Genomic DNA, 20,393 nt, shown 5'->3' with positions numbered 1-20,393 from the left:
CATCTTAAAGCTGTACAATTTCTCATTGTTCGGCCGGGAATAAAGCCCACCTAAAAATGATTTTGTGTTCCGTCTAGTCTTTCCAAAGACTCGGCTACAGCTGTCTTTTTATACAGTTCAGTTTCCCTGCCGCTCTTTTTAGCTGTGTGTGTTTTGAATGCAACGCATGTTTGTGTAAGTGACATTTCATCTGTGCTGTTTGGTGTACATTCAGCATATGTGACAAGAAAGCTGACTTTGACAAGAATACAGCAGTATGTTTTGTAAAATGATCAACTTTACATATACCGGTACGGTCAACAATGATTGCCCCCACCCCACGCCGCCAATGATTTGTTGACCTTCTCATTGTACTTCTCCCCCACATGAAACGTGGAGGTCGCTCGCGTGACCCCGAGGCTTCAAGTGATCAGTGAAGAGCATCCCCCTTGCTGGATTCCCATTGGTCGTGGTCCCATTGGCCGCCGCGCATCACATGCGCGCGGCCCCCACCGCACGCCGACGAAATGAGTTTGAAGTTTCCCCACTTGGCAGCGGTCATCTTCCCCCGCCATGCGCGTGCTCTTGCTCTGCGTGTGCACGACCGCGTGGATGCTGGCCGCGCACGCCGCCGACGGCCGCCGAAGCCGGCACCGACACCGGGAGGCCGGCCGGCCCGGCCCGGAGACGGGGAGACCGAGGGGGGAGGAGGTGAGGGGGGCCGCGGTGCTCCCCCGATCGGAGCCCCCCGGGAAGGGGAGGTGAGTGAACAACCGCAACCGCAATTCCAAAGCGCTTTCTTGCTCTTTTCCACCCCGCTGGCCAAGCTCGACACGCCCGTGGACGGCACCTGTTCAACCTGCTTCTTTTCGCCGCCTTCTCATTCAGATCATTTGGGAAACGAAAGAAAAGACCAAAGTAGCGCTTGAAACTTGCTAGACAGCTCTACCGTGACTCGACCCACCAAAACCGTCTGGAGAAGGAAGCGTTTGCCTCAACAGACGCAGAGAAGTCTGCCTTTGAGTTTTCAAGTGGCCGTTGTCGGCTCACTTTCAGACACACTTTCAAGCGTCGCCGTGTGCCACCGCATTTTTCTCTTTGACAATAATTTTGTCTCAAGAAGCCATGACGGACAAGACAGAAGCAAGCGGCCATTTTGGTTCAGAGTGGCCAATTTAGCCTGAGTTGTACGAACTCGATGCTTGTTTTGGTCAAAATTCAGTTCTAGTTTGCCTTAATAGCGCAAAATTTGGTAAACGTGTCCATCGTGAGTTGTCAAGAAATCAGACAAGCCGCGATCCAATCAAAGAATAGACGATGACTTCTACTACTATTTGGTAAGATGTTGTCATGAGAGTCTCACAGACGATAAAGAATATCTGCATTGCGAGCATTGTCTACACGTGCTGTTGCACCGTTTGTGTTCAAATTGCCTCTAAAATTGCCATTCGCGATGCTAATCGTTAGCATGCCAGTTGCGTTTTGAGTTTATTTGGGTGGGTCTTTCAGCGCAAGGTGGAATGCTTTTTACTTGTCGCTCAAATATCCCGAAATGGCCTGTCACGTTCCCCCTCACCTCTTCTCCCGTGCCGGCCTCATTGCGTGTGCGTGCGCGCACAATGGGCGCAGCAAGCTGTGAGTAACGTTCAAATCCCCGGCGGGGGGCGGCATCCTCTCGCTTGCTGACGCGCTTTGTGGAGCTTCCCGGTCGGAGGCGTCCACGCGACACAAGCCAATCAACAACACCCACAAAAGGGACAAATCAAAGGCTTCCTGTTGCACGCCGGCTCACCACTTTCGAGCGCTTAGCGTTGACTTTTCAACAAAGACTTCAGCCAAGATTGACAATTGATCACAAGCATCTTCAAAAAAGTCATTCTTCTTTATCCCTTTGGGATCACGTTGTGTGTGTTATTTCCTGTGAGTTGACGCCATTAGCATAGCGCTCACCTGCGTCAATACGTCGAAGTATCACAATCACTTTTTGTTAGAGGAAAAAGTCACCTTGTATATGTGTGTTGCAGATGGGGCGCGTGTGCAGCTCTGGCAGCCAGGATGAGGACCACGGCGTGCACCAAGGGTGAGGACCAACTGCCAAGATGGCTGCCACACCCGCTTTCACCGTTCTCCGTCCGTCGCCGCAAAAGTTGGCGTGTGAGAATGAGCGATTGTCTTCCTTGTGTGTGCGTGTGTGACCTAGCTGTGTGCTTGTGTGTGTTGCCAGAAAGAGAGCGTGTCCAATGGCGGTGTAGGAGTGACGTATAAGTAAATGTGTCATTCTTAAAACATGACACACCCACATCCACAGAAGCAGAGAGGAAAGTCCTCCCCAAGGTGTCGTTTGTGAGCTGGCATGACTCACCTCGGTCGCTCCCGAGAGATCTGCCAATCGTGGTTCAGTCAGTCAGGCCAGGAATGGGCAGCATTTTCCACAAGTTCAGCGTCGCAACTCCACAAAGACTGTCTGGCCTCGGGTGGTCTTTGGCGTAACTCAACTGAAGGCAACTGCGTTGATGGAGCACTTGAAAACAAGCGGCGCTGTCCAGCTAGCCAGCTTTTTGATGATGCTCAAATGTCATTTCTGAAGTACGGCTCACCGGGGGCTCATTTTGCTCCTGGTGAGTCACGGCTCTTTGCAATTCAACTTTTCTTCTCCTTCCTCATCCCCTTTTCACCTTTCCTCCTCTCCTCTCCTTGTGTCCTGCCGCAGAGCGTTGTCCTCCTCGTTGCCGCGGCTCCTCCCGGTGTCCAAAAGCCCTCTGCTTGGTTTCCAAGGTGACGGGATCGCCTGCCAATCACCTTGCCCGGCCCGCATCTTCCGGTTCTTCGCAATTGGAGCGCTCCGGCGCGTCCGCAAAGCTTGCGACTGGACCAAAGCGGAACGCTTTTCGACCCGCTCCTGAGAATCCGCCTGACCCCACTGAACTCCTGCAGGGAAACACGAGCGTGTCTTCGAGCTCTCAGGAAGGTCTGGAGGCCTCTGAGGCTTCATCTTCGAGTCCTAACTCAAGTCCTGAATCTGAGGACTTTTCACCGTCCTTCAAGCTGTCGAGCGGAACCAAGTTGAAGGCGGTAGCAGCAAAAAAGAGTTTTCTCAGGTGAGGAGTCAAATTTGGTCCTGGGTCAAGTTTGGGTCCTTCCCGGTACGCTTTGATGGTCAAAAAATAGTCCGCGTTGACTGCGGAATGAAGCTGCGGTAGCTCCTTGGCGCCGGGATGACGTCAAAATGAAACTCCTCAACTTCCATCCACATAGTTGCTTGGCACAGTGAGGAAAAACCTTTGCCTGAAGGAAACGCCTCAACTCAAACTCGAAAAAGAGTGACTTTTTTGGATTTTCAATCAATCCTTTGTCAAATGAATGACAACTTGTTTGTTTTTTAATTCTTTTGTACTTGTACAGTTTGCGCGAGGCTCAGGCCGTACTCATGAAGAAGATGGCGGGGGGGAAACGAGACAAGTTGGCCGGTGCCCTCATGAAGCATATCGAGAAGGAGAAGAAGAGACTCGGCGTTGGGACGTCCTTTTCCCACCAAGGCAACGTCACCCTACACAGCGATGCACCCGCAGGTAACGGAATGCGGCTTGATCGCATAATCCCGTCAAATGACGTTCGTTATCTTTAGTATATATATAATTTAACATTTAGATAATCATTTTAAAATAAGATATACTGTATATAAAACGTGTTTACTTTAGCATACATGGCAGGAAGGTTATACATTCATTTTCTGTGTACATTCCCATGATGTTATTTTGAAACATTTCCAGTGACCTAATGCAGTGTGTGTGTGTGTGTGTGTGCGTGTGTGCGCGCGCACTCATGTATGTTTATCTTGCGAGAGTGCCGCTATGTTCATCATGCCAACATCCATTGCATGTCTCGGATCCCAGATTTGTTTTCTTCTTTAATCGGGAATGTGCAGATATGCTCTTGGTGATGGATGCGTTGCACACACACACACACACACACACACACACACACACACACACACACACACACACACAGGGAGTAAAAACAAGCTGTTGGTGATGTCACTGTTGAGGAATGGCGCTCTGGGGGCTTTGTGAGCTTCAGATAAGGAACGTAAACGTGCTCGCCGATTCCTTCCTACAAGCCCCACTTCCTGTTTTTGTGCTGTACCGCGGCCACGCCCACTTTTGTCAACGCACTCGTCTGTGTGCGTGTGTGTCGGGGGGGGGGGCATAAGTATATCATATCTAAAAATGTGCAGTGCTGCCTTGAAATTTGATTGAATTTCTTGGGTGATCATGCTTGCACATCTCAAAACATCTTTCCCCCTTGAAATGAATGCAAATGCAATTAATCTGTCCCAGTCCCGACAAAACGACCCCAGGCGGCAGCTCGCATCCCAAAGGCGCCACGTTCGGACTTATTCCGCCGTCGTGAAAGAACAACTCAATGTAATACAAAGAAAGTGTCAAACATGAAACATGAGCATGAAGTTGGTGCAATGCAAAAACTTTCCTAAGTTAGACTACTTCAGTTGTAAGATATATTTGAAAACCCCCCCAAAAGACATTCAAATATAATAACTTGGATATGCTCGGCATTTGAATGGAGTCGTCATTTGGGGTTGTCGTCCTGTCTCTTTGTGTGTTGAAGAGCAATCACCTTTGCTTCCCTTCCGGCGCCACCTTTTGTCAGCCGGATTTACGTGTTGCCACCGCGCTGAAAAAGAAACATTTCTTTCCCCCCCAAAAAAGTTTCCAGGACGTCTAGACTTGTCCAGGTGTCGTCATCTTGTGCTTTGATGGAAAGCTTGCATAAGGTGAGGTGGACGTGCGTCAGGACGTGAGCTCATGGTCCAACAGAAACGAGGACAAGACTTCTTTATCCCGCCCCGCCCCGCCTGGAAAGTTGCTCAATGGGCTTTTTTTGCGTTTTACGGGGGTCCCGCAAGACCGCACGTCTGTGGCGGCCACCATGTTTTCGGGCGGCGTGCGGCAAGCGCGCTTTGGTTCTGCACGGCAGACACCGAGCGAAATGTTCTTGATGGACCGGGCGAGCCTCGCCCGTCGATGGCTTCCCAGCGGTCCAAATCGCAGCTTCGTGCGCGACTTGACAAGAGCGTATCGTTTGCTTTTTCCTTTGGGCTTCCTTGCGATGGCGCGTCACTTTCTGATTTAGGGCCGCTGGCTCGCGAGCTGCACGGGGTGGGGGGGGGGGGGGTGGCAGGAGTAGGCGTGTTCTGACCCAGTGTTTATGTTGGACCTGAGCCCAAGCAGATCCCTGCTTTCAATTAGATTCCTCTGCAAGTCCAAAGGGCTCGCTCGCTCACTCGCTTGGATCGGAGAGCGGCGGGCAGACGTAACGCCGCCGCAGAAGAACCGCAACCTTTGGGAGCGGACTTTATCCTTTGGAGTCCACCCGCTTCCTTCACGTCCTCGGCGGCGGCGGCGCTGTCGTTGTGATGCTCTGGAAGCGGATTTTCCAACTCCAGAACTCCCTCGCTCGCTCCATTGGCATTGGAGAATAGCAGAGACGCACGCGCACAACAACCACCAGCTTTGGAAGTAGTAGACTTTCTTTTAGAAAGCAGAGCTTTTTTTTTTGGTTTCTCTTCCTCTTCTTCTCATCCCGCCGCCGCTTTGGAACCAAACTCTGCTCCGTTGCTCCTCCCCCTCGTTCGGATGATGCCAGTCTCGTCGGTGCCAATCTGAGGTGTCCCGAAAGCCGTCATGCCGCGTCTCAGGCTCGTCTTCCTCCTGTCATGCCTTGTTGTCGCCTTGTGCCGGTCGGCCGTCGGGCAGTCGGCCGGGGCGCCGGGGAACGCCCCGGACCGGCTGCAGGTCATGTTCACGCCCACCATCTGCAAGGTGCGCTGCAGCCAACGGCGTTGCGTCAATCACTGCGAGCGCGGCAACGTGACCACCCTGTTCAGTGGCCCGGCGACGGAACGCCCGAATGGAGACCGATTCAGAGTTTGTGAGTAGCCTTGGGAACCGGGTGACGGCTGTCGTTTGGCAGTGGGTGTGGGCGCGGGTGTGGCAACTCTCCCGTCGTTTCTCAACGAGACTGACAAGTCTCCAAGGGAACGTTGGAGAGAGCAAAAGATGAGGACGGTGCTGCAAAAGTCTGCCTAGCAACAGGTGGCAGAGAAAAGCAATGTCAGTATTAAAGTTGACATTCTCCAACTGGATTGTCAGAGTTTGCTTTGAAAAGAAGAAATATCCGACTATTGTCCTCACGTATAGCGCTACATGAAATAATCGAGAGTAACATACTGTCAGCAGTCCAGCAGAGCCATTGAGATCCCTCAATTCTTTTGTTGAAGTTTTTTGGGGACCTGCAATTGTCAAAGAATGGGAAGCCATTCATACGGCTAGCGCGTCCTCGTTGTTCCGCAGGTACTTGTGCCTTGACTCGTCTTTGTAGTCGGGACAAAGAGTATAGCGCTGCATGGTCCCCAAGCGACTTTCCCCCGTGCGACGTTATCTGCTTGTTAGCAGCGCTTCCCGTCTGGCCGGGAGGTGGGAAGCGCGTGCGTGGCGGAGGCCGTCCGTGGCTGTTTTCTATCGACGATACGTACAAGCCAGGGTTGGGCCTTGACTGAGAGTGCTGACGCAAACGTCCGTTTGTGTAGTTGTGTGCCGTCTGCTGTGTAAGAACGGAGGGGTGTGTCTGCTGAAGGATCGATGCCTCTGCCCTTCAAACTTTACCGGAAAGTTCTGCCAGATTCCCGTCACGTCGCAAGCCACGCCCTCATTCACCTCGCCCAATGAAATCGTCAAGCCTCCCCGCGTATCAGTCGCGGCGCCCGGAACGGATCTGACCCGCTCGGAGTTTCTGCTGCCACTCAGGGGTCAGAACCAGGACCTAGCGGGCGGTGCGTCTGATCTTTCAGTTTGAAAGACGGCTTGAAACCCTAACCTAGACTTCAAACCTGACTTTGAAGCTTCAACTCTGTGTTCCCAGGAGCAGCCGGAGCGTCCCTGGTGAAGGTCAGGGTCCAGCACCCCCCTGAAGCCAGCGTGAAGGTTCATCAGGTGATGAAGGTCCGAGCTCCGATCGACCGATTCAGCATTTTGTCAAGTTGTTTGGCGTTGCTCACCGTTTGCGCCTTCAGGTGTCTGGATTCATGCCCGCCCCGCAACCGCTCTCGTCCGGCGCGCTGTCTGGGTCCGCGGGGGCTCCGGCGCCGGTGGACAGCGGTGTCCGGGCCCAGACGCTCGGGGAAGAGGGCGTCTACGCCCAACACGTCGGCTTCAAGTACTGCTTCAGGGAGGTCAAAGACGGACAGGTGAGGGGTGCAAAGTGATGGCGATCGCTCATAATACTTGAAAACCCTCTTGTGAAACCCCAAGCCTTCTTGATATCACCCGTGAAACATCAACTTTAAGGGGTTGAAATTAGGGTTGGTATTGTCAAGACCCTCGGAAGGCTCGAGTCTGAATGAAGACCGTCGCTTGCGCCAAGGCGCCAACTCCAACCAAGGCTCCTATCGGAACCGGGAATCTAGCAGAAGCCGGGGCACGAGGTGGAGTCAGGGCAACACCGGGAACCAGCGGGCAAAACTAAGATACTGCCAGGAAACAAGGCTCAAGTGAGCCAACAAGGTATACCAACCAAAACAAAGGCACTAACGAAAACCACAGCCACCAAGACACGTCCAGAAACCACAGCTAAGAGCAGAACCAAGACACCAGCAGGAATTGAGCATCTAGTGAGAGTTCAAGTCACCCACCAGCGGTAACACCAAGGGAACAGCACAAAGCAGGCACCAGCCTGGACCAAGGCTCGCGTCAGAAGCAAGATACTAGCAGGAGCCGAGGCATCCGCCAGAACCAAGGACTGCCGGGAAACACGGCACTTCCTGGAACCAAATCTCTAATCAGAACCAAGACATTAGCAGGCGCCATCTAATCTCACCACCAGGAACCAAGGCACTGGCAAAAACCTAGGCACTGGTCAGAACCAGGATGTCAGCTAGAACCAAGGCATGGTTGGGACCCAAGAGTCAGGGGAGCAACCAAGACACCTGGAAACAAGTGGGAGTCGGGTCACTGCCAGGAACCAAGATACCTGCCAGAACCAAAGCACTACCAGGAACCGAGGCTCAATATAAAACCAAGGCGCTAACGTGAACTGACAACTAGTGGGAGTCAAGTCACTACCAGGAACCAAAGCCAAGGCTCAAGTCAGGACCGAGACACTCACAGAAGCCAAGGCACAAGTGGGGTCTAGTCACTGCCAGGAACCATGGCACCAGCAAGGACCAAGACACGAGCGGCAGACAAGGCGACCACCGGCAACCAAGCCTCAAGTCAGAAGTACCGAAGCCCTAGCAGGATTCAAGGCATCGCCAGGAGAGGGGCCCCCCCCGCTCCCTGCCTTCCTCAAACGCTTGCCTCCCCACGATTCTGTGACGCAGTCACGAGGACATCTTTCAACATGAGTGCATAATGTCAGAGTCGCTGAATTGGGTTCAGTGTGAAAAACACAGAATAGGAAACGCCGACGCCCAGAGAGACAAAGTGCGAGCAGGCCGTTTTCCCCACCAAACACGTGCGGTGTTGTCCACCTCCTGAGGACCGGGACTTAATTGGAAACAGAAGGACTCATCATGTCGTCAACTGGAAGCTCCAACGCTTTTTTCGCACGTGCGCGCACACACTGCAGTGCATGCCAAGAACAGACGCTTCCCCAAAGTGTAACTTTTGAGCCGAGCACCAATATTGGACGCGGTCACCATTTATGGACCTCCACCAAGGACGTTTTGTGTGTGTGTGTGGGTGTGTGTCAGGCCTGAAGGTGAATAAATCTTCTTCCTCCTTCTTTGTGTTTGCGCGTACACGTGCAGTGCAGTTCTCCTCTGCCGGGCCTGAGGAGCAAAGAGATGTGCTGCCGAGGTCTGGGAAAGGCCTGGGGCTCCAGCGACTGCACCCTCTGCCCTCCGCACAAAGGTTGGCACGCTAACGCCGGCCGCCTCCAAAAAGCACACATGCCGTGATACTGGATCGCTCAAATATTTGCAAAGATCCCCCCCCGGGATAGCCTTCCATAACACACGCACACATTGACACACACATCTTCTCCTGGAGGACATGACTTGAAATCCTAGCAGAGCGCCGAAACCGATGCACTCAACCCCCCGTGTCGGAAATGTAATGACAAATGTTTTGAGTGTGTTTTAATGTGTTTTGTCAGCTTGGTGTGTGTTCGTGTTCACATGCTTGTTGTGCAATAATCCGTCATGAAATCACAACTCGGCAGGTCGAAACAACAGCACCTGTCCTGTTGGCTTTCAGCCAAGCAACGGAACCAAATGCCTTGGTGAGTTTCTTGTTTTTATTGTCTTTTTTTTTTTACTAAGTTTGGCTCCAAACTATGAGCAGGATCCCAAAGGAGATTTTTCTGACCATTTTAAAGGCGTCATCATGAAAATGAGTGGGAATGCCATTATTGCCGTTCCAAGAAAAAAACCACACACACAATATTGAGTAATAATGTACTTAAATAAGAGCGTCAAGCTTTCCACAGCATGTACATCTTGATTTAATGTTGCGGTTCATTTCATTGTGCTGCTTGTCATGGTTGGCCACCAGGAGGCAGTATGATACTGTAGATATGCAGACACAGCAGAAGAAGAACAGATTTTTTTTTCCCCTACTAGTGCTGAGCCGTGGTGGTCCTCGGGTGTTTCGGGATGTTCCCGAATGGCATGTCCGTTTCAGGGCCAGCCAAAACCATCCCCCACGAATATTCCCGGGATGAGTTTTTGTCCCAGCACGTCCCCGTAGACCCGAGAGTATTGTCGTACTACATGTGTTGCGCCACCATTTGCGTTCAAATATCTGCGTCGAGGGCTCTGGAACTGCAGTTATCAATGCTAACTGTTAGCGTGTCACGGGCATTTTCCATTTTGGTTAGCCTTGGGCTTGCCAAGGCTGTTCTCAAGGCTGCTTATACTTGTCTTCAGTCGACAGCGTGTCAATCTCCTGTCGCTCTTTGCGCTTTTAAGTCAAAACAAAACAAAACAAAAAAACAAATCCGAAGTGAGGGCAGCACAGTATATGAGGACGATGCACTCTATGACCCTGTTCCTTGAAACCTTTGACAACAGAGCGAATGAGCTTTGCCGCTGCGTTTGTGTGCAGACGTGGACGAGTGCCTGCAGCCCGGCCTTTGTGAGAACGGCCTGTGCGTGAACACGGCGGGGAGTTACAGTTGCGTTTGCGAGCCGGGCTACATCTTGGATGCCTCGCACGGACTCTGCATCTGTAAGTAAAAGCGTGCACACAAACAGCGGCCCTCCCGAGACTCGCTTGACGGAATCCCAATATAATCACCGAAGCGCTTGCAGACACGGGGACAAACACTCCACACAGGGAGGCCAGCGCGTCACCAGCAGAACTGTACTCGGGATTGGATGCCAAAACCATGAAACATTTGGGCCTCTTGTTGTTACTCGCTTATTAGGCCACAGACGTACAGCTTTGGCCCACTTGAGATCAAACTGCGGCCCCCGAAAGAAAACGAGTGGGACCCCTCTGCTTGAAATGTCTCTCCTTTTGTGCCCTGCGCAGCCCAGAGTGTGATATCTGAGGAGAAGGCTCAGTGCCATCGTGTCCTGGGCTCAGGTCTGGGCCCGTCCTCCTGCTCGCTGCCCATCCTCAGGAACGTCACCAAACAGATGTGCTGCTGCAGCCGAGTCGGCAAGGCCTGGGGGCCCCAATGCCAGCGCTGTCCCTACTTGGGCTCGGGTGAGTCGCCGCTCTCGTGAGGAGTGCGTGAGGGGCTTCAAGTTCTCTTGTCGGAGGTGAAGTGTAGGCGGGGATTTCGCGTCTCAAAATTTTGGGGGGAGGGGGGTGGGGGGCAGCTTTAGGACCGACTTGCAGATGTGTCAAATGCAGTCCTGCGACCCAGTACCACAATTGCAGGGAAAACGTGACACCCCAAATAGCGCGACGCTGGTTTTCATGAGAATGCCGACAAAAATTAGGCTGAAGGGCTTGAGGATATTTTGCTCTCCCAGCGGCTTTCAAGGAGATCTGCCCCGCCGGTCCGGGCTACCACTACTCCGCCTCCGTCCTCCAGTTCCGCCAAAGAGCTGCGGATCAACTCGGCACCCAAGGAGCTCGGCTGGTCACCCAGCCGACCCGCCCAAAACCAACCGCGGCTCCTGTAAGATGGCCGCCGCCATCCAACGAGAGTCAAGATACAGGCCGCGACCAAGGAACTGCAGGGAGTCAAGGCAGCAAGCAGAACCAAGTCGCCGACGGGAGTCAAGGCAGCAAGCAGAACCAAGGCATCGGCAGGAATCCAGGCTCAAGTCAGAACCATAACACGAGCGGACGCCAGGGCTCGAGTCAGAACCTAGACGGGAGCTGGGACCGACGTACCGACGGGAGTCGAGACACGACCAAGAACCAAGTCACGGGTCACGAGCAAGGGATGAGCAGAAGCCAAATCCCCAATCGGAGTCAAGGCACGAGACTAGGTCAAGGGGTCAGCATCAGCCAAAGCTCGAGCGCAAAGGAGGCCACCAAACAAAGCCCAAGCGGCGGCGGAAGCCCGGTCACCCATCGAAACCAAGTCGCAGGTGACGACCGAGGCCCCGACGGGAGCCGAGACACCGGCGGAGGTCCGAGTTCTACCTGGAACCGAGGAACAAGTGCGAGTCAAGGTACCCGATGAGCAAGAGGCAGGAAGGGGAACTGTCTTGCACAACAAATATCGGATGAGCTCTCTTGATGTGTCGGGACAGGTCTTCTCCCAGGAAGAGGAGGTTCCCTCCCGGAACCGGCTCCACGGATCCCGGAGCCAGACTCCGGGCCCAGGGGAGATCTCTTGAGGCCGCAGACGACCGCCCGGCCGCCCCACGTGAAGCGTAAGTCCGCCGGGGAGCGTCTGAAACGCATATGCGCCATTTTCAAGACTGGCTCATTGCTACGTTTGCGTGCAGTGCGAAGTGCGTGTGAGAGCAAAGCGGACGCCTGTGGCGGCGGTCGCTGTGTGGATCAGCCGGGTGGCAAACACTCGTGCGTGTGTCATCAAGGGTACAAGGCCAATGCCCAGCGTACGCACTGCCACGGTGAGCAAACACATACTCAACCAGAGTTGTTCTTGGCTACAATAGCCTAGCGCCATCACAAACAACGCAACGTGAACACACTCTTGATTCAGTCCTGTTTTTGTGTGTGTGTGTGTGTGTGTAGATGTGAACGAGTGCGTTGCGTCTCGAGGTGTGTGTGCTCCAGGTGAGTGCGTGAACAATGCAGGCAGCTACCGATGTGTTTGTCCACCTGGATACAAGACGGACGCTCAGAAGACTCGCTGTCAAGGTGACGGCAAACTACTACACTCATGTTGCCTGTGTGGTTAATGTAGCTCACGTGGCGTAAGTCATCAGTGTGGCCGATTTAGCTCAATGGCTAACGTTGCTAATGTTGCCCATGTGGCTTGCAAGGCTGTCGAAGTTCATGTCGCAGCTTTAGCAAATGAGGCTATCATTGCGAATGTGGCTCTTACGGTTAACGTGACCAGCACGGCCACCGTCGTATTTAAAAACGCTCAAATGGCTGACGTGGTTAGCGTTACCGCTGTGGATAACTTAGTTAAACGTGGCTACTGGAGCTAACAAGGCAAACGAAGCCCACGTCACCGCTGTGGTGAACATTGCTAATGTGGCTAACGTATGTTTTTTTCTTTTGCGGCTAACATGGCTCATGGATACCGTCACTTACTGTTGCGCCACCCCCCCCCCCCCCCCCACCGCACAGACGTAAATGAGTGTGAGGATCCCCTGCTGTGTCCTGGTCAGGAATGCAAAAACAATCCTGGTTCGTACCGCTGCGTGTCCTGTCAACCGGGATTCGGACTTCTGAATGGACTGTGCACAGGTAACATCGTCATGTTCACGACACCGCGCGGGCAAATATCAAAATATTTCGTGGTATGTGTATTTGTTTGTGTGTGTGTGTGTTTTTGCACGGTCAGACATTGACGAGTGTGTTCAAGCTCCGTGCTCCAACGGGGGCTGTGAAAACACTCTGGGAAGCTTCCGATGCCTCTGTCGCCATGGTTACAAGCTCAACAACAACACTTGCGCAGGTCCAAACAGTACAACACAACATGAGACACGCTCGATGAGGTCTTCATCACGACGTGTGTGCGCACGCTGCGCATACACGTCGTCATGAAGTTGTGTATGTTTGGGCAAGTGTGTGTGTGTCATTGTTATTATTATTATGATTATTATTAATAATAATATGTGTCTGTGTGTGTCCAGACATAGACGAGTGCTCCGATGTGTCTCAGTGTCCAGGTCAGTTATGTGTCAATTCTGTGGGCTCGTATCGTTGTGTGTCCTGCCGCCCAGGATACACACTGACTAACAAACAGTGCACAGGTAAGACACACACACACACACACACACACACACACACACACACTCCCACACAATCTCCCAAATATGCACACAAATCTGTTGTCTTGGTCAGACGTGAACGAGTGTGAGGACGCAGCGTTGTGTCCAGGCGGGCAGTGTGTCAATACCAAGGGCTCCTACAAGTGTGTGGACTGTCGCCAAGGTTACCGGGCTACGAATGGAGTGTGTGAAGGTACACGCCATTTTCTTCTTCTTGGGGGGGGGGTTAAAGCGCGACTTCCAGGAAAATGACAACCTAGCATAGCATCCAACTTTGCGGAGCAACACTTACAGATAGCAGGATGAAGTTTGGCGCACAACCAACGTTGCATCGCAGCACTCGCAGTTAGCATGATCGGCTGATACAAGGCTACCGTTAATTACAAGCTAACACTGTTAAATGTCAAATTCAGGCGTGCGCGGGTGCTGGACTCATTTTGTTGGTCAATGTCCCACAGACGTGGACGAGTGTCTAAATGAGTCCGCTTGCGAGCCGGAGCGCGCTTGCGTCAACACCGCCGGCTCGTTCCGCTGCGACTGCCTACCGGGGTATCGAACCTTCGGTCGAGGGAGACCGTGTCGAGGTGAGTCCAGCCGACGCCGCGCTCGCCGACCGAGCCGCCGTCTGACTGCCTTGCCGGGGGGACTTTGCGGGCGTGTAGACATTGACGAGTGTCTGGAGGAGAACTGGTGCCCCCCCGCAGGACAGTGTGTCAACACGCCGGGCTCGTTCAAGTGCCTGTGTCCTCAAGGATACGCGCCGGGCGAAGGCCACCGCGCCAACAACAAAACCTGCGTCGGTACGTACCACTTCTTCTTTGACGCTCGCGACGACGACGCGCGCCTGAGACGCCTTGGCCGCCCCGCGCAGACGTGAACGAGTGCGAGAGGGCCGACGTGTGCGGCGACGGCGAGTGCGTCAACACCCAAGGATCCTTTGCGTGCCGATGTCGGCGGGGATTCGTCAGCAACCCGGAGAGCCCGGCCTGCCTTGGTATGCGCAATCGTCCGCCGCCGCACGTTTGCGGCTAAAATTGCGGCTAAAAGGCGTCGACGCTCGGTCACCTCGGCCCGTGGCTTTTTCAGACGCGGACGAGTGCGCGTCGTCCGGCGGCTCCGTCTGCGCAGAATCCGAGCGCTGCGAGAACACCGTGGGCTCGTACCGCTGCCTGACTTCCTGCGAGCCGGGCTTCCGGGCCTCGGCCGACGGACGCTGCCACGGTCAGTTTGATGCGCCGGGCGCCTCCGAGGCCGACGGCCAAAAGTTCTCTCCCACCATCCGCGTCTCCTCCGCCAGACGTGGACGAGTGCGCCGAGGGATCGGCCTGCGGCCTGCACGCCGTCTGTCAGAACGAGGCGGGGACGTACGTGTGCGTGTGCGACCCGGGCTTCGCCGCCGCGCCCGACGGGAACTCCTGCGAAGGTACACGGAGGCGTGGCCTTGCTGCGTGCCTGCGCAATATGCCGACGTGTGCGTGCGTGTGTGTTCCAGACGAGGACGAGTGCGCGTCCATGCCCGGCGTGTGCGGTTGGGCTCGCTGTGACAACCTGGAAGGCTCGTTCATGTGCGAGTGCGACACGCCGGGGGAACGCTTTGACGCGGCCGCTCGACGATGCGTGAGCCCGCCGCCGGCAGGTATCCCCGCACGCACGCATTGATGCTACCTTGACTTTCAATCCTGACGCTCTGGCCCGTGGGCGAGCCCAGCCACAGTCACCGATTCTGCCCTGGGCAGAACTCGACTCGACCTTTGTGACTCTAGACTGCCATTTCACTTGACACACACACACACACACACACTTTTATTTGGGTCAGTCATCAGAAAACAATTGTGTCCAAAATAACCCGATTGAGCTCAAAAAGAGGTCTACTTGCTACTTGGGTCAATTTGACCCAACTTTCTGCGTTTTTTTTTTTTACACCAAACAACTCCCTGCCTTTTTTTTAACGGCTTGCTTTTGACCCAAGCAGTCTTAAAACTGCTGGGTCAAAAAGATCCCAGTTTTGGTCAAAAATCGGACCCAACTTTTTGGGCTGCCAGGTTTAAAACAAACGAAAAAAGGAGCAGCTGTGACCAATGTCTGCCCCAAATTGGGTTATTTCTGAGCCAGCAGTTTGAAGAGACATTTGCCGAAAAAATGGCACTGGAAATCCTTTCTTTGGCACCAAACGGCCACCAGATGGCGTCAGCAAACATGTTGGCGTCTGCAAACATGTTGCCGCATGACAGCCCCACTTTCTTGTTGGTCGGCAGAGACTTTCCCCCTGCGCCCTTCCTTGACCTCGACCTCGACCTCGTCCCCCTTCCGCGCCAGCGCCTTCGAGTTGCCGGCGCCGCGTCCGGGCGAGCTGCGGGAGTGCTACTACAACGTGGGCTCGTCGTCGTGTAGCCTGCTGGCAGCCAACGCCAGCCAGCAGGAGTGCTGCTGCACCCTGGGGGAGGGCTGGGGACTGGGCTGCAGGTACCTCGCCTGCCCCCCCGTCGACTCAGGTGAGAGCCCGAGGCGGGGTGGCGGGGTGGCGGGGCCGGGCCGTGTTGCCGGGTGACGTCACGCCCCCGATGCTTTGCCTGCAGCCGACTTCCTGTCGCTGTGTCCCAGCGGGAGAGGATACGTGAGCGCCGGGGAGGCCGACTTCAGCTACACAGGTGGCCACCTTTATCCTTAACGCCGCGTCGGCGGTGACGAACGAGCGAGCACTCCAAGCGCCACGTCCTCCGCCGTCATCTTGACCTTTTTTGTGGTTGCTCTCTTTCCGTGCGTCAGATGTGGACGAGTGCAAGCGCTTCCATCCGCAGGTGTGCAAGAACGGCGTTTGTGTCAACAACATTCCCGGTTACAACTGTTACTGCTCCAGCGGATTTGTTTACAGCGTCGCGCTACTCGAGTGTGTCGGTACGCACACATTTTTTTGCCCCCCCCCCACCCCCTCCCATGATCGAAGGGTTTTCACCATGGCGCTGTGTTTGTGTGCATTCAAGATCTGGACGAGTGCGAGCAGGAGAGTTGCGAGGGAGGCTCGTGCGTCAACACCCTGGGTTCTTATTATTGCAGCTGCTCACCGCCTCTCGTGCTGGACGACATGCAACGAAAGTGCGTCAACGCCTCTCACCTCCCCCCCGGTAAGACGTCGCCTTCGCCTTCGGCGCCGCGCGACACCTCGGCCGAAATGAGGAAATGTCCTGGCGTTAGTTTGGAAATCTCCCAAGGAAAATCTTCCATGTGATGGGCGTGGCCTCTCAAGGTTCTTCGCTGGTGGTGTCATTGATTGGCGGGGCCTTAGAAAAGCTCTCAACATCTTGAAATCTTTCACCGTGTCCACATTTGGATGAAACGCCATCTCCCAAAAACTCTCGCGTGGGATCGGAACAAGTGATCTGATCATCAGTGTGGCTAATACCTGACCACGGGCGTGTGTGTGTGTCTTCCTGGCCAGATGAGAACTTGTCGGTGTGCTGGCAGACGGTGAGCGCCGAGCTGATGTGCCAGAGTCCCCTGTTGGGGGCGCAAGTCACCTTCAGCGACTGCTGCTGTCTCTACGGCCAGGGCTGGGGCATGGAGTGTGCGCTCTGCCCGCAAACCGACTCCGGTAACGATGAGGGCTGGCTGGGGGCTGAGGGAAGTCCGACAAATTGCACCCCCTCCCCCCTTTGGCCTCCGTTTTTTTTCCATAATGCCTTTTGACTTGTCCGCGCACATAGCCCAAAGGCATTATGGGAAAAAAGTGAATGGGCATGATATATGCGTTTATAAAACGTTTTTATCCAGCGCAAAAAACCCGTCCCGCATCGCAATTCTTAGCAATGACCAACACGACTGATTTGCATTCAGAAGGTGCGTGAAGTGCTCATTTGAATTCTTAAACCGTCCTAAATTTGTCTTTGAGTGCTTTGAATTTGTGCTGAGGCCACGTTGACAAGTCCTTCGTTCGATGGAAGTAGCCTTGAAACGATGAGATCCCAGGTCACTCTTTGCAAAAGACCTTTGTCGTCGTCTCCAGTGAGTTTTTTGACCCGCTGAAGTCAAGGCGGAATCAATTGAAAGTATTCCGTTTGATTCGAGTGACGCTGACGTGGGTTGTTTTCCGCAGATGACTTTGGCAGCCTCTGCAGCTCCTTCCCTGCTGTCGTCTTCCCTGACCCGGAAGCGCTTGGACCAGAAAGAGGTGGAGGTCCAACCTTTTTTTTTCCATCGGCACCCTCCGCAGTTGGCAAAGTAGCCTCATGGCTCGCGACTGCCCCCCCCCTACCCCCAAACGATGTGAACGGCCATTGTTGTGATGTTTGTTGGCGGGGGTCTGAAATGCACTCATTCTTTTATTCTATACATTTAGAAATCCTCAAATATGAACCAAAGAGTCATTGTGCAATTTCCCCAAAGATGTGAATTTCATATTGGGAAAAAAAAAATTACAAATGCGAAATCTCGTCTCCTCTCAAAGGGCCGCCCTTCTTCCCCCCGTTCGGCAGCGACGCCTTCCCCCCGGATGCTCTCGCCGCCACCGACTACGACGACTACACTCCAGGAGGGGGCGGCAACTTCGTTTTCCCGGGTGGGTCGGCGCCGGCCGACGCCTACCCCGGCCCCCGGCACTTTGAGTAAGAGCAATGACGCACTCCAACGCTGGTTGTTAAAGTGGCTCCCTCTTGTGGTAGGCCAAAGGATCAGTAGCAAGTTGAACTTTTACCCATCTTTTTTTTTTTTTTTTAATGTTTGGGAAAACTCTTTGGCGTGTACTGTATGCTACTAGTCTAACATTTTTTTCAACAATATTTTTGCCCTGGTGGTTGCGTATTTTGTTTTTAATCATCAAGTACGGGAAGCGGTGGGGACCATTTCCCGCCGAAACACGAATCCACACGAAGTCGCGTGTTGTTGTCTTGTGCCCAGCGAGGCTTATTACCCGGGGCCAGCCTACGAGGAGCCGCCGGCGTTCGGAGTCGGACGGCAGGCTCCACCGTCGCCGGGCGAGTCGCCACTCAACTTGGCCCCGCTTGCGCAAGGCTCTCCTTTTGACGAGGACGAGGAAGGCGACTCCTGGGGACCCGGACCGCCGCCCCCGCCCAGGAGGCTGTATGAGCGTGAGTGGACCAAACTGCAAGGGCAGGTTTTTTTTTCCTCTCAATAATGTGCTTTTTTGGGGGGCAATTTTAAAGAACACGGTCTTTTCCCCCTGAACATGTTTTGGTCGCAGTTCTCAGATTTCCCAATATTTTGGAATTTCTTTTGTCGAGTATTTTCCTGTTTCCGGTACCAGTGTGTTTTCTGTCCGATATTTCTCCATTTTGTACCAACATGTTTTTTTCCCTTACATTCTTTCTCAAATCTTGTCTATTTGTCCCCTCGCATTTTAACATTTTCCAACGTGTTTCACATTCTTGTACTTGTATACAACAATGTTCGGCCCACATGTGGAGTGCGACCGACCCGCGTGTGCTTGGCAGGCCGCTACGACGCGTACGCCGGACTGAGCGCGGCGGACGATTGCGGGATTGTTGACGGCTGCCGAAACGGCACGTGCATCCGCCTGGACGAGGGCTACACCTGCGACTGTTACCACGGTTACCGGCTGGACGCCACCACCATGACGTGCATCGGTGAGGCGGGTCAGAAAGTACGGGGGGTGGTGGGGGGTTCAAAGACGCGTTTGAAAGTGAGAGCAGGATGTTTGAAAGTGGGCTTTGAAAGTACCAGTATTAGAGCGTGAAAATAGGTTTTGCATTGTTTTGAAAGGAGCACTTTCCTTGCGCTTTTGTTGGCAGATGTCAACGAATGCCAGGGCGGCGTGGACGTGGACTTCCCCTGCATCAACTCGCGCTGCGTCAACACGGACGGCTCCTTCCGCTGCGTATGTCGGCGCGGCTACGTCATGTCGCGCAGGCTCAACCACTGTGTGCTTGCCTAGACCGGACCGGAACGGAACGGAAGGAAGCAGCCCACAGCGGTGTGGAGGCGCTCGGACTTTAGCTGGACTCCAAACGGCTTCGGGAAGTCTGAGCGGCGGTCCGACTTCAGCCGGAGCTTAGTCTTAGCGTTTCTGTTCGCCTGGTTAAGACGCTTCTGGAAGCACAATTTGCTTTCTTTGTCGGTTTGAGTTTTTCAACCGTGACACTAAAAGTAAACCTAAAAAGAATGAATTGGCGTCACTATTTTGGATTTTGTCATTCGGTGAATCCGTTCCAACAAGTAAAGTTAGCTAGCAGTCACGGCCAGATGCTAACGGGGCAAAACGCTGCTCCAAAACAGTTTGGACGGTCTAACGATGCAGGACAAAAGTTCCATGTGTCATTGACTCAATTCTCGCTTTGTCTGAAGACATGAGGAAAGGGGTGTGGGGGTGGGGGGCGCCAAAAAACATCGGGCAGTTAGCAGCGATTTGTTTTGAGCGCTCAGCATTTATCAGCGCAATCGTCTGTTAGTGGATTTTTGTAGTTGCCTTGTTATACCTTTTGATATTTGCATTCTACTCATTCCAAATAGGAATGCGTGTGTCGATGAGATTTTGTGTGCGTGTTGGTGCCAAAAGGGTCACAGCTCCTGTACCAGACCTGTAAATATTTCATCCAATTTCAAATTTGACCCTTAGCGTGTCACTTGCTGCATTTTATGAGGCTGAACTCAACTCGCTCTCCTAATTGGCATGCCACTTGACACCGTTGATTTGTTTTCCACCTCGTGTCAACAAGCGTGTCTGATGTGGAGCGTGAGTGAGGGTGCGATTGGGAAACAAATTGCCTTTCGACATGAAATGTGCCTTGGTCAAACCTCAACTTGACCACATTCCAATGTGAAAGTTGCCACATTAAAATGAGATCCGAATCTTTTTGGCTTATGTCATGAACACAGCCACGTCATTTCCATTGTTAAAACACACCATTTTTTGCACGAACCCCACCGGGAAAGTCGACTTCAAACATCCCCCTTTTGAATTCCCACCAAATATTTGAATCCCTAACGCCAATTTAAAACTCTACTTTGAAGCCCTAACCTTAGTTGAAAATCCTACTTTGAAAGCTTCAGC

At 53.5% G+C, this 20,393-nt stretch overlaps 1 protein-coding gene across 1 annotated transcript; it reads left to right on the top strand.

The window, feature by feature from the left end:
* Positions 1 to 479: 479 nt before the first annotated feature.
* Positions 480 to 20,191, top strand: LOC127608801 (latent-transforming growth factor beta-binding protein 4-like). Its single transcript, XM_052078187.1, has 35 exons — positions 480 to 740; positions 2,004 to 2,059; positions 2,690 to 3,077; positions 3,382 to 3,548; positions 6,587 to 6,829; positions 6,919 to 6,998; positions 7,070 to 7,243; positions 8,804 to 8,906; positions 9,217 to 9,276; positions 10,101 to 10,223; positions 10,530 to 10,706; positions 10,979 to 11,629; positions 11,711 to 11,833; positions 11,909 to 12,037; positions 12,162 to 12,287; positions 12,726 to 12,845; positions 12,943 to 13,056; positions 13,235 to 13,354; positions 13,446 to 13,565; positions 13,831 to 13,956; positions 14,035 to 14,172; positions 14,244 to 14,366; positions 14,459 to 14,593; positions 14,670 to 14,795; positions 14,865 to 15,008; positions 15,628 to 15,864; positions 15,949 to 16,020; positions 16,139 to 16,267; positions 16,354 to 16,494; positions 16,809 to 16,961; positions 17,463 to 17,537; positions 17,814 to 17,970; positions 18,263 to 18,453; positions 18,817 to 18,969; positions 19,135 to 20,191. The coding sequence occupies exons 1-35, from the start codon at positions 553 to 555 to the stop codon at positions 19,275 to 19,277; spliced, it is 5,505 nt and encodes a 1,834-aa protein (XP_051934147.1). The 5' UTR covers positions 480 to 552; the 3' UTR covers positions 19,278 to 20,191.
* The last annotated feature ends 202 nt before the right edge of the window (positions 20,192 to 20,393 follow it).

Source organism: Hippocampus zosterae, chromosome 10 (genome assembly GCF_025434085.1).
Source record: "Hippocampus zosterae strain Florida chromosome 10, ASM2543408v3, whole genome shotgun sequence".
NCBI classification, from domain to species: Eukaryota; Metazoa; Chordata; class Actinopteri; order Syngnathiformes; family Syngnathidae; genus Hippocampus; species Hippocampus zosterae.
The sequence above is the reverse complement of the archived record's forward strand: the minus strand, read 5'-3'. Positions and strand labels throughout refer to the sequence as shown.

Bases quoted from the DNA above. Each gene is read 5' to 3' on its own strand.
- LOC127608801 (XM_052078187.1), top strand. From the start codon at position 553: ATGCGCGTGCTCTTGCTCTGCGTGTGCACGACCGCGTGGATGCTGGCC. The intron at 6,999-7,069 runs GTCCGAGCTCCG...TTGCGCCTTCAG, and splicing joins AGGTTCATCAGGTGATGAAG to GTGTCTGGATTCATGCCCGC. The intron at 16,021-16,138 runs GTGGCCACCTTT...TCCGTGCGTCAG, and splicing joins GGCCGACTTCAGCTACACAG to ATGTGGACGAGTGCAAGCGC.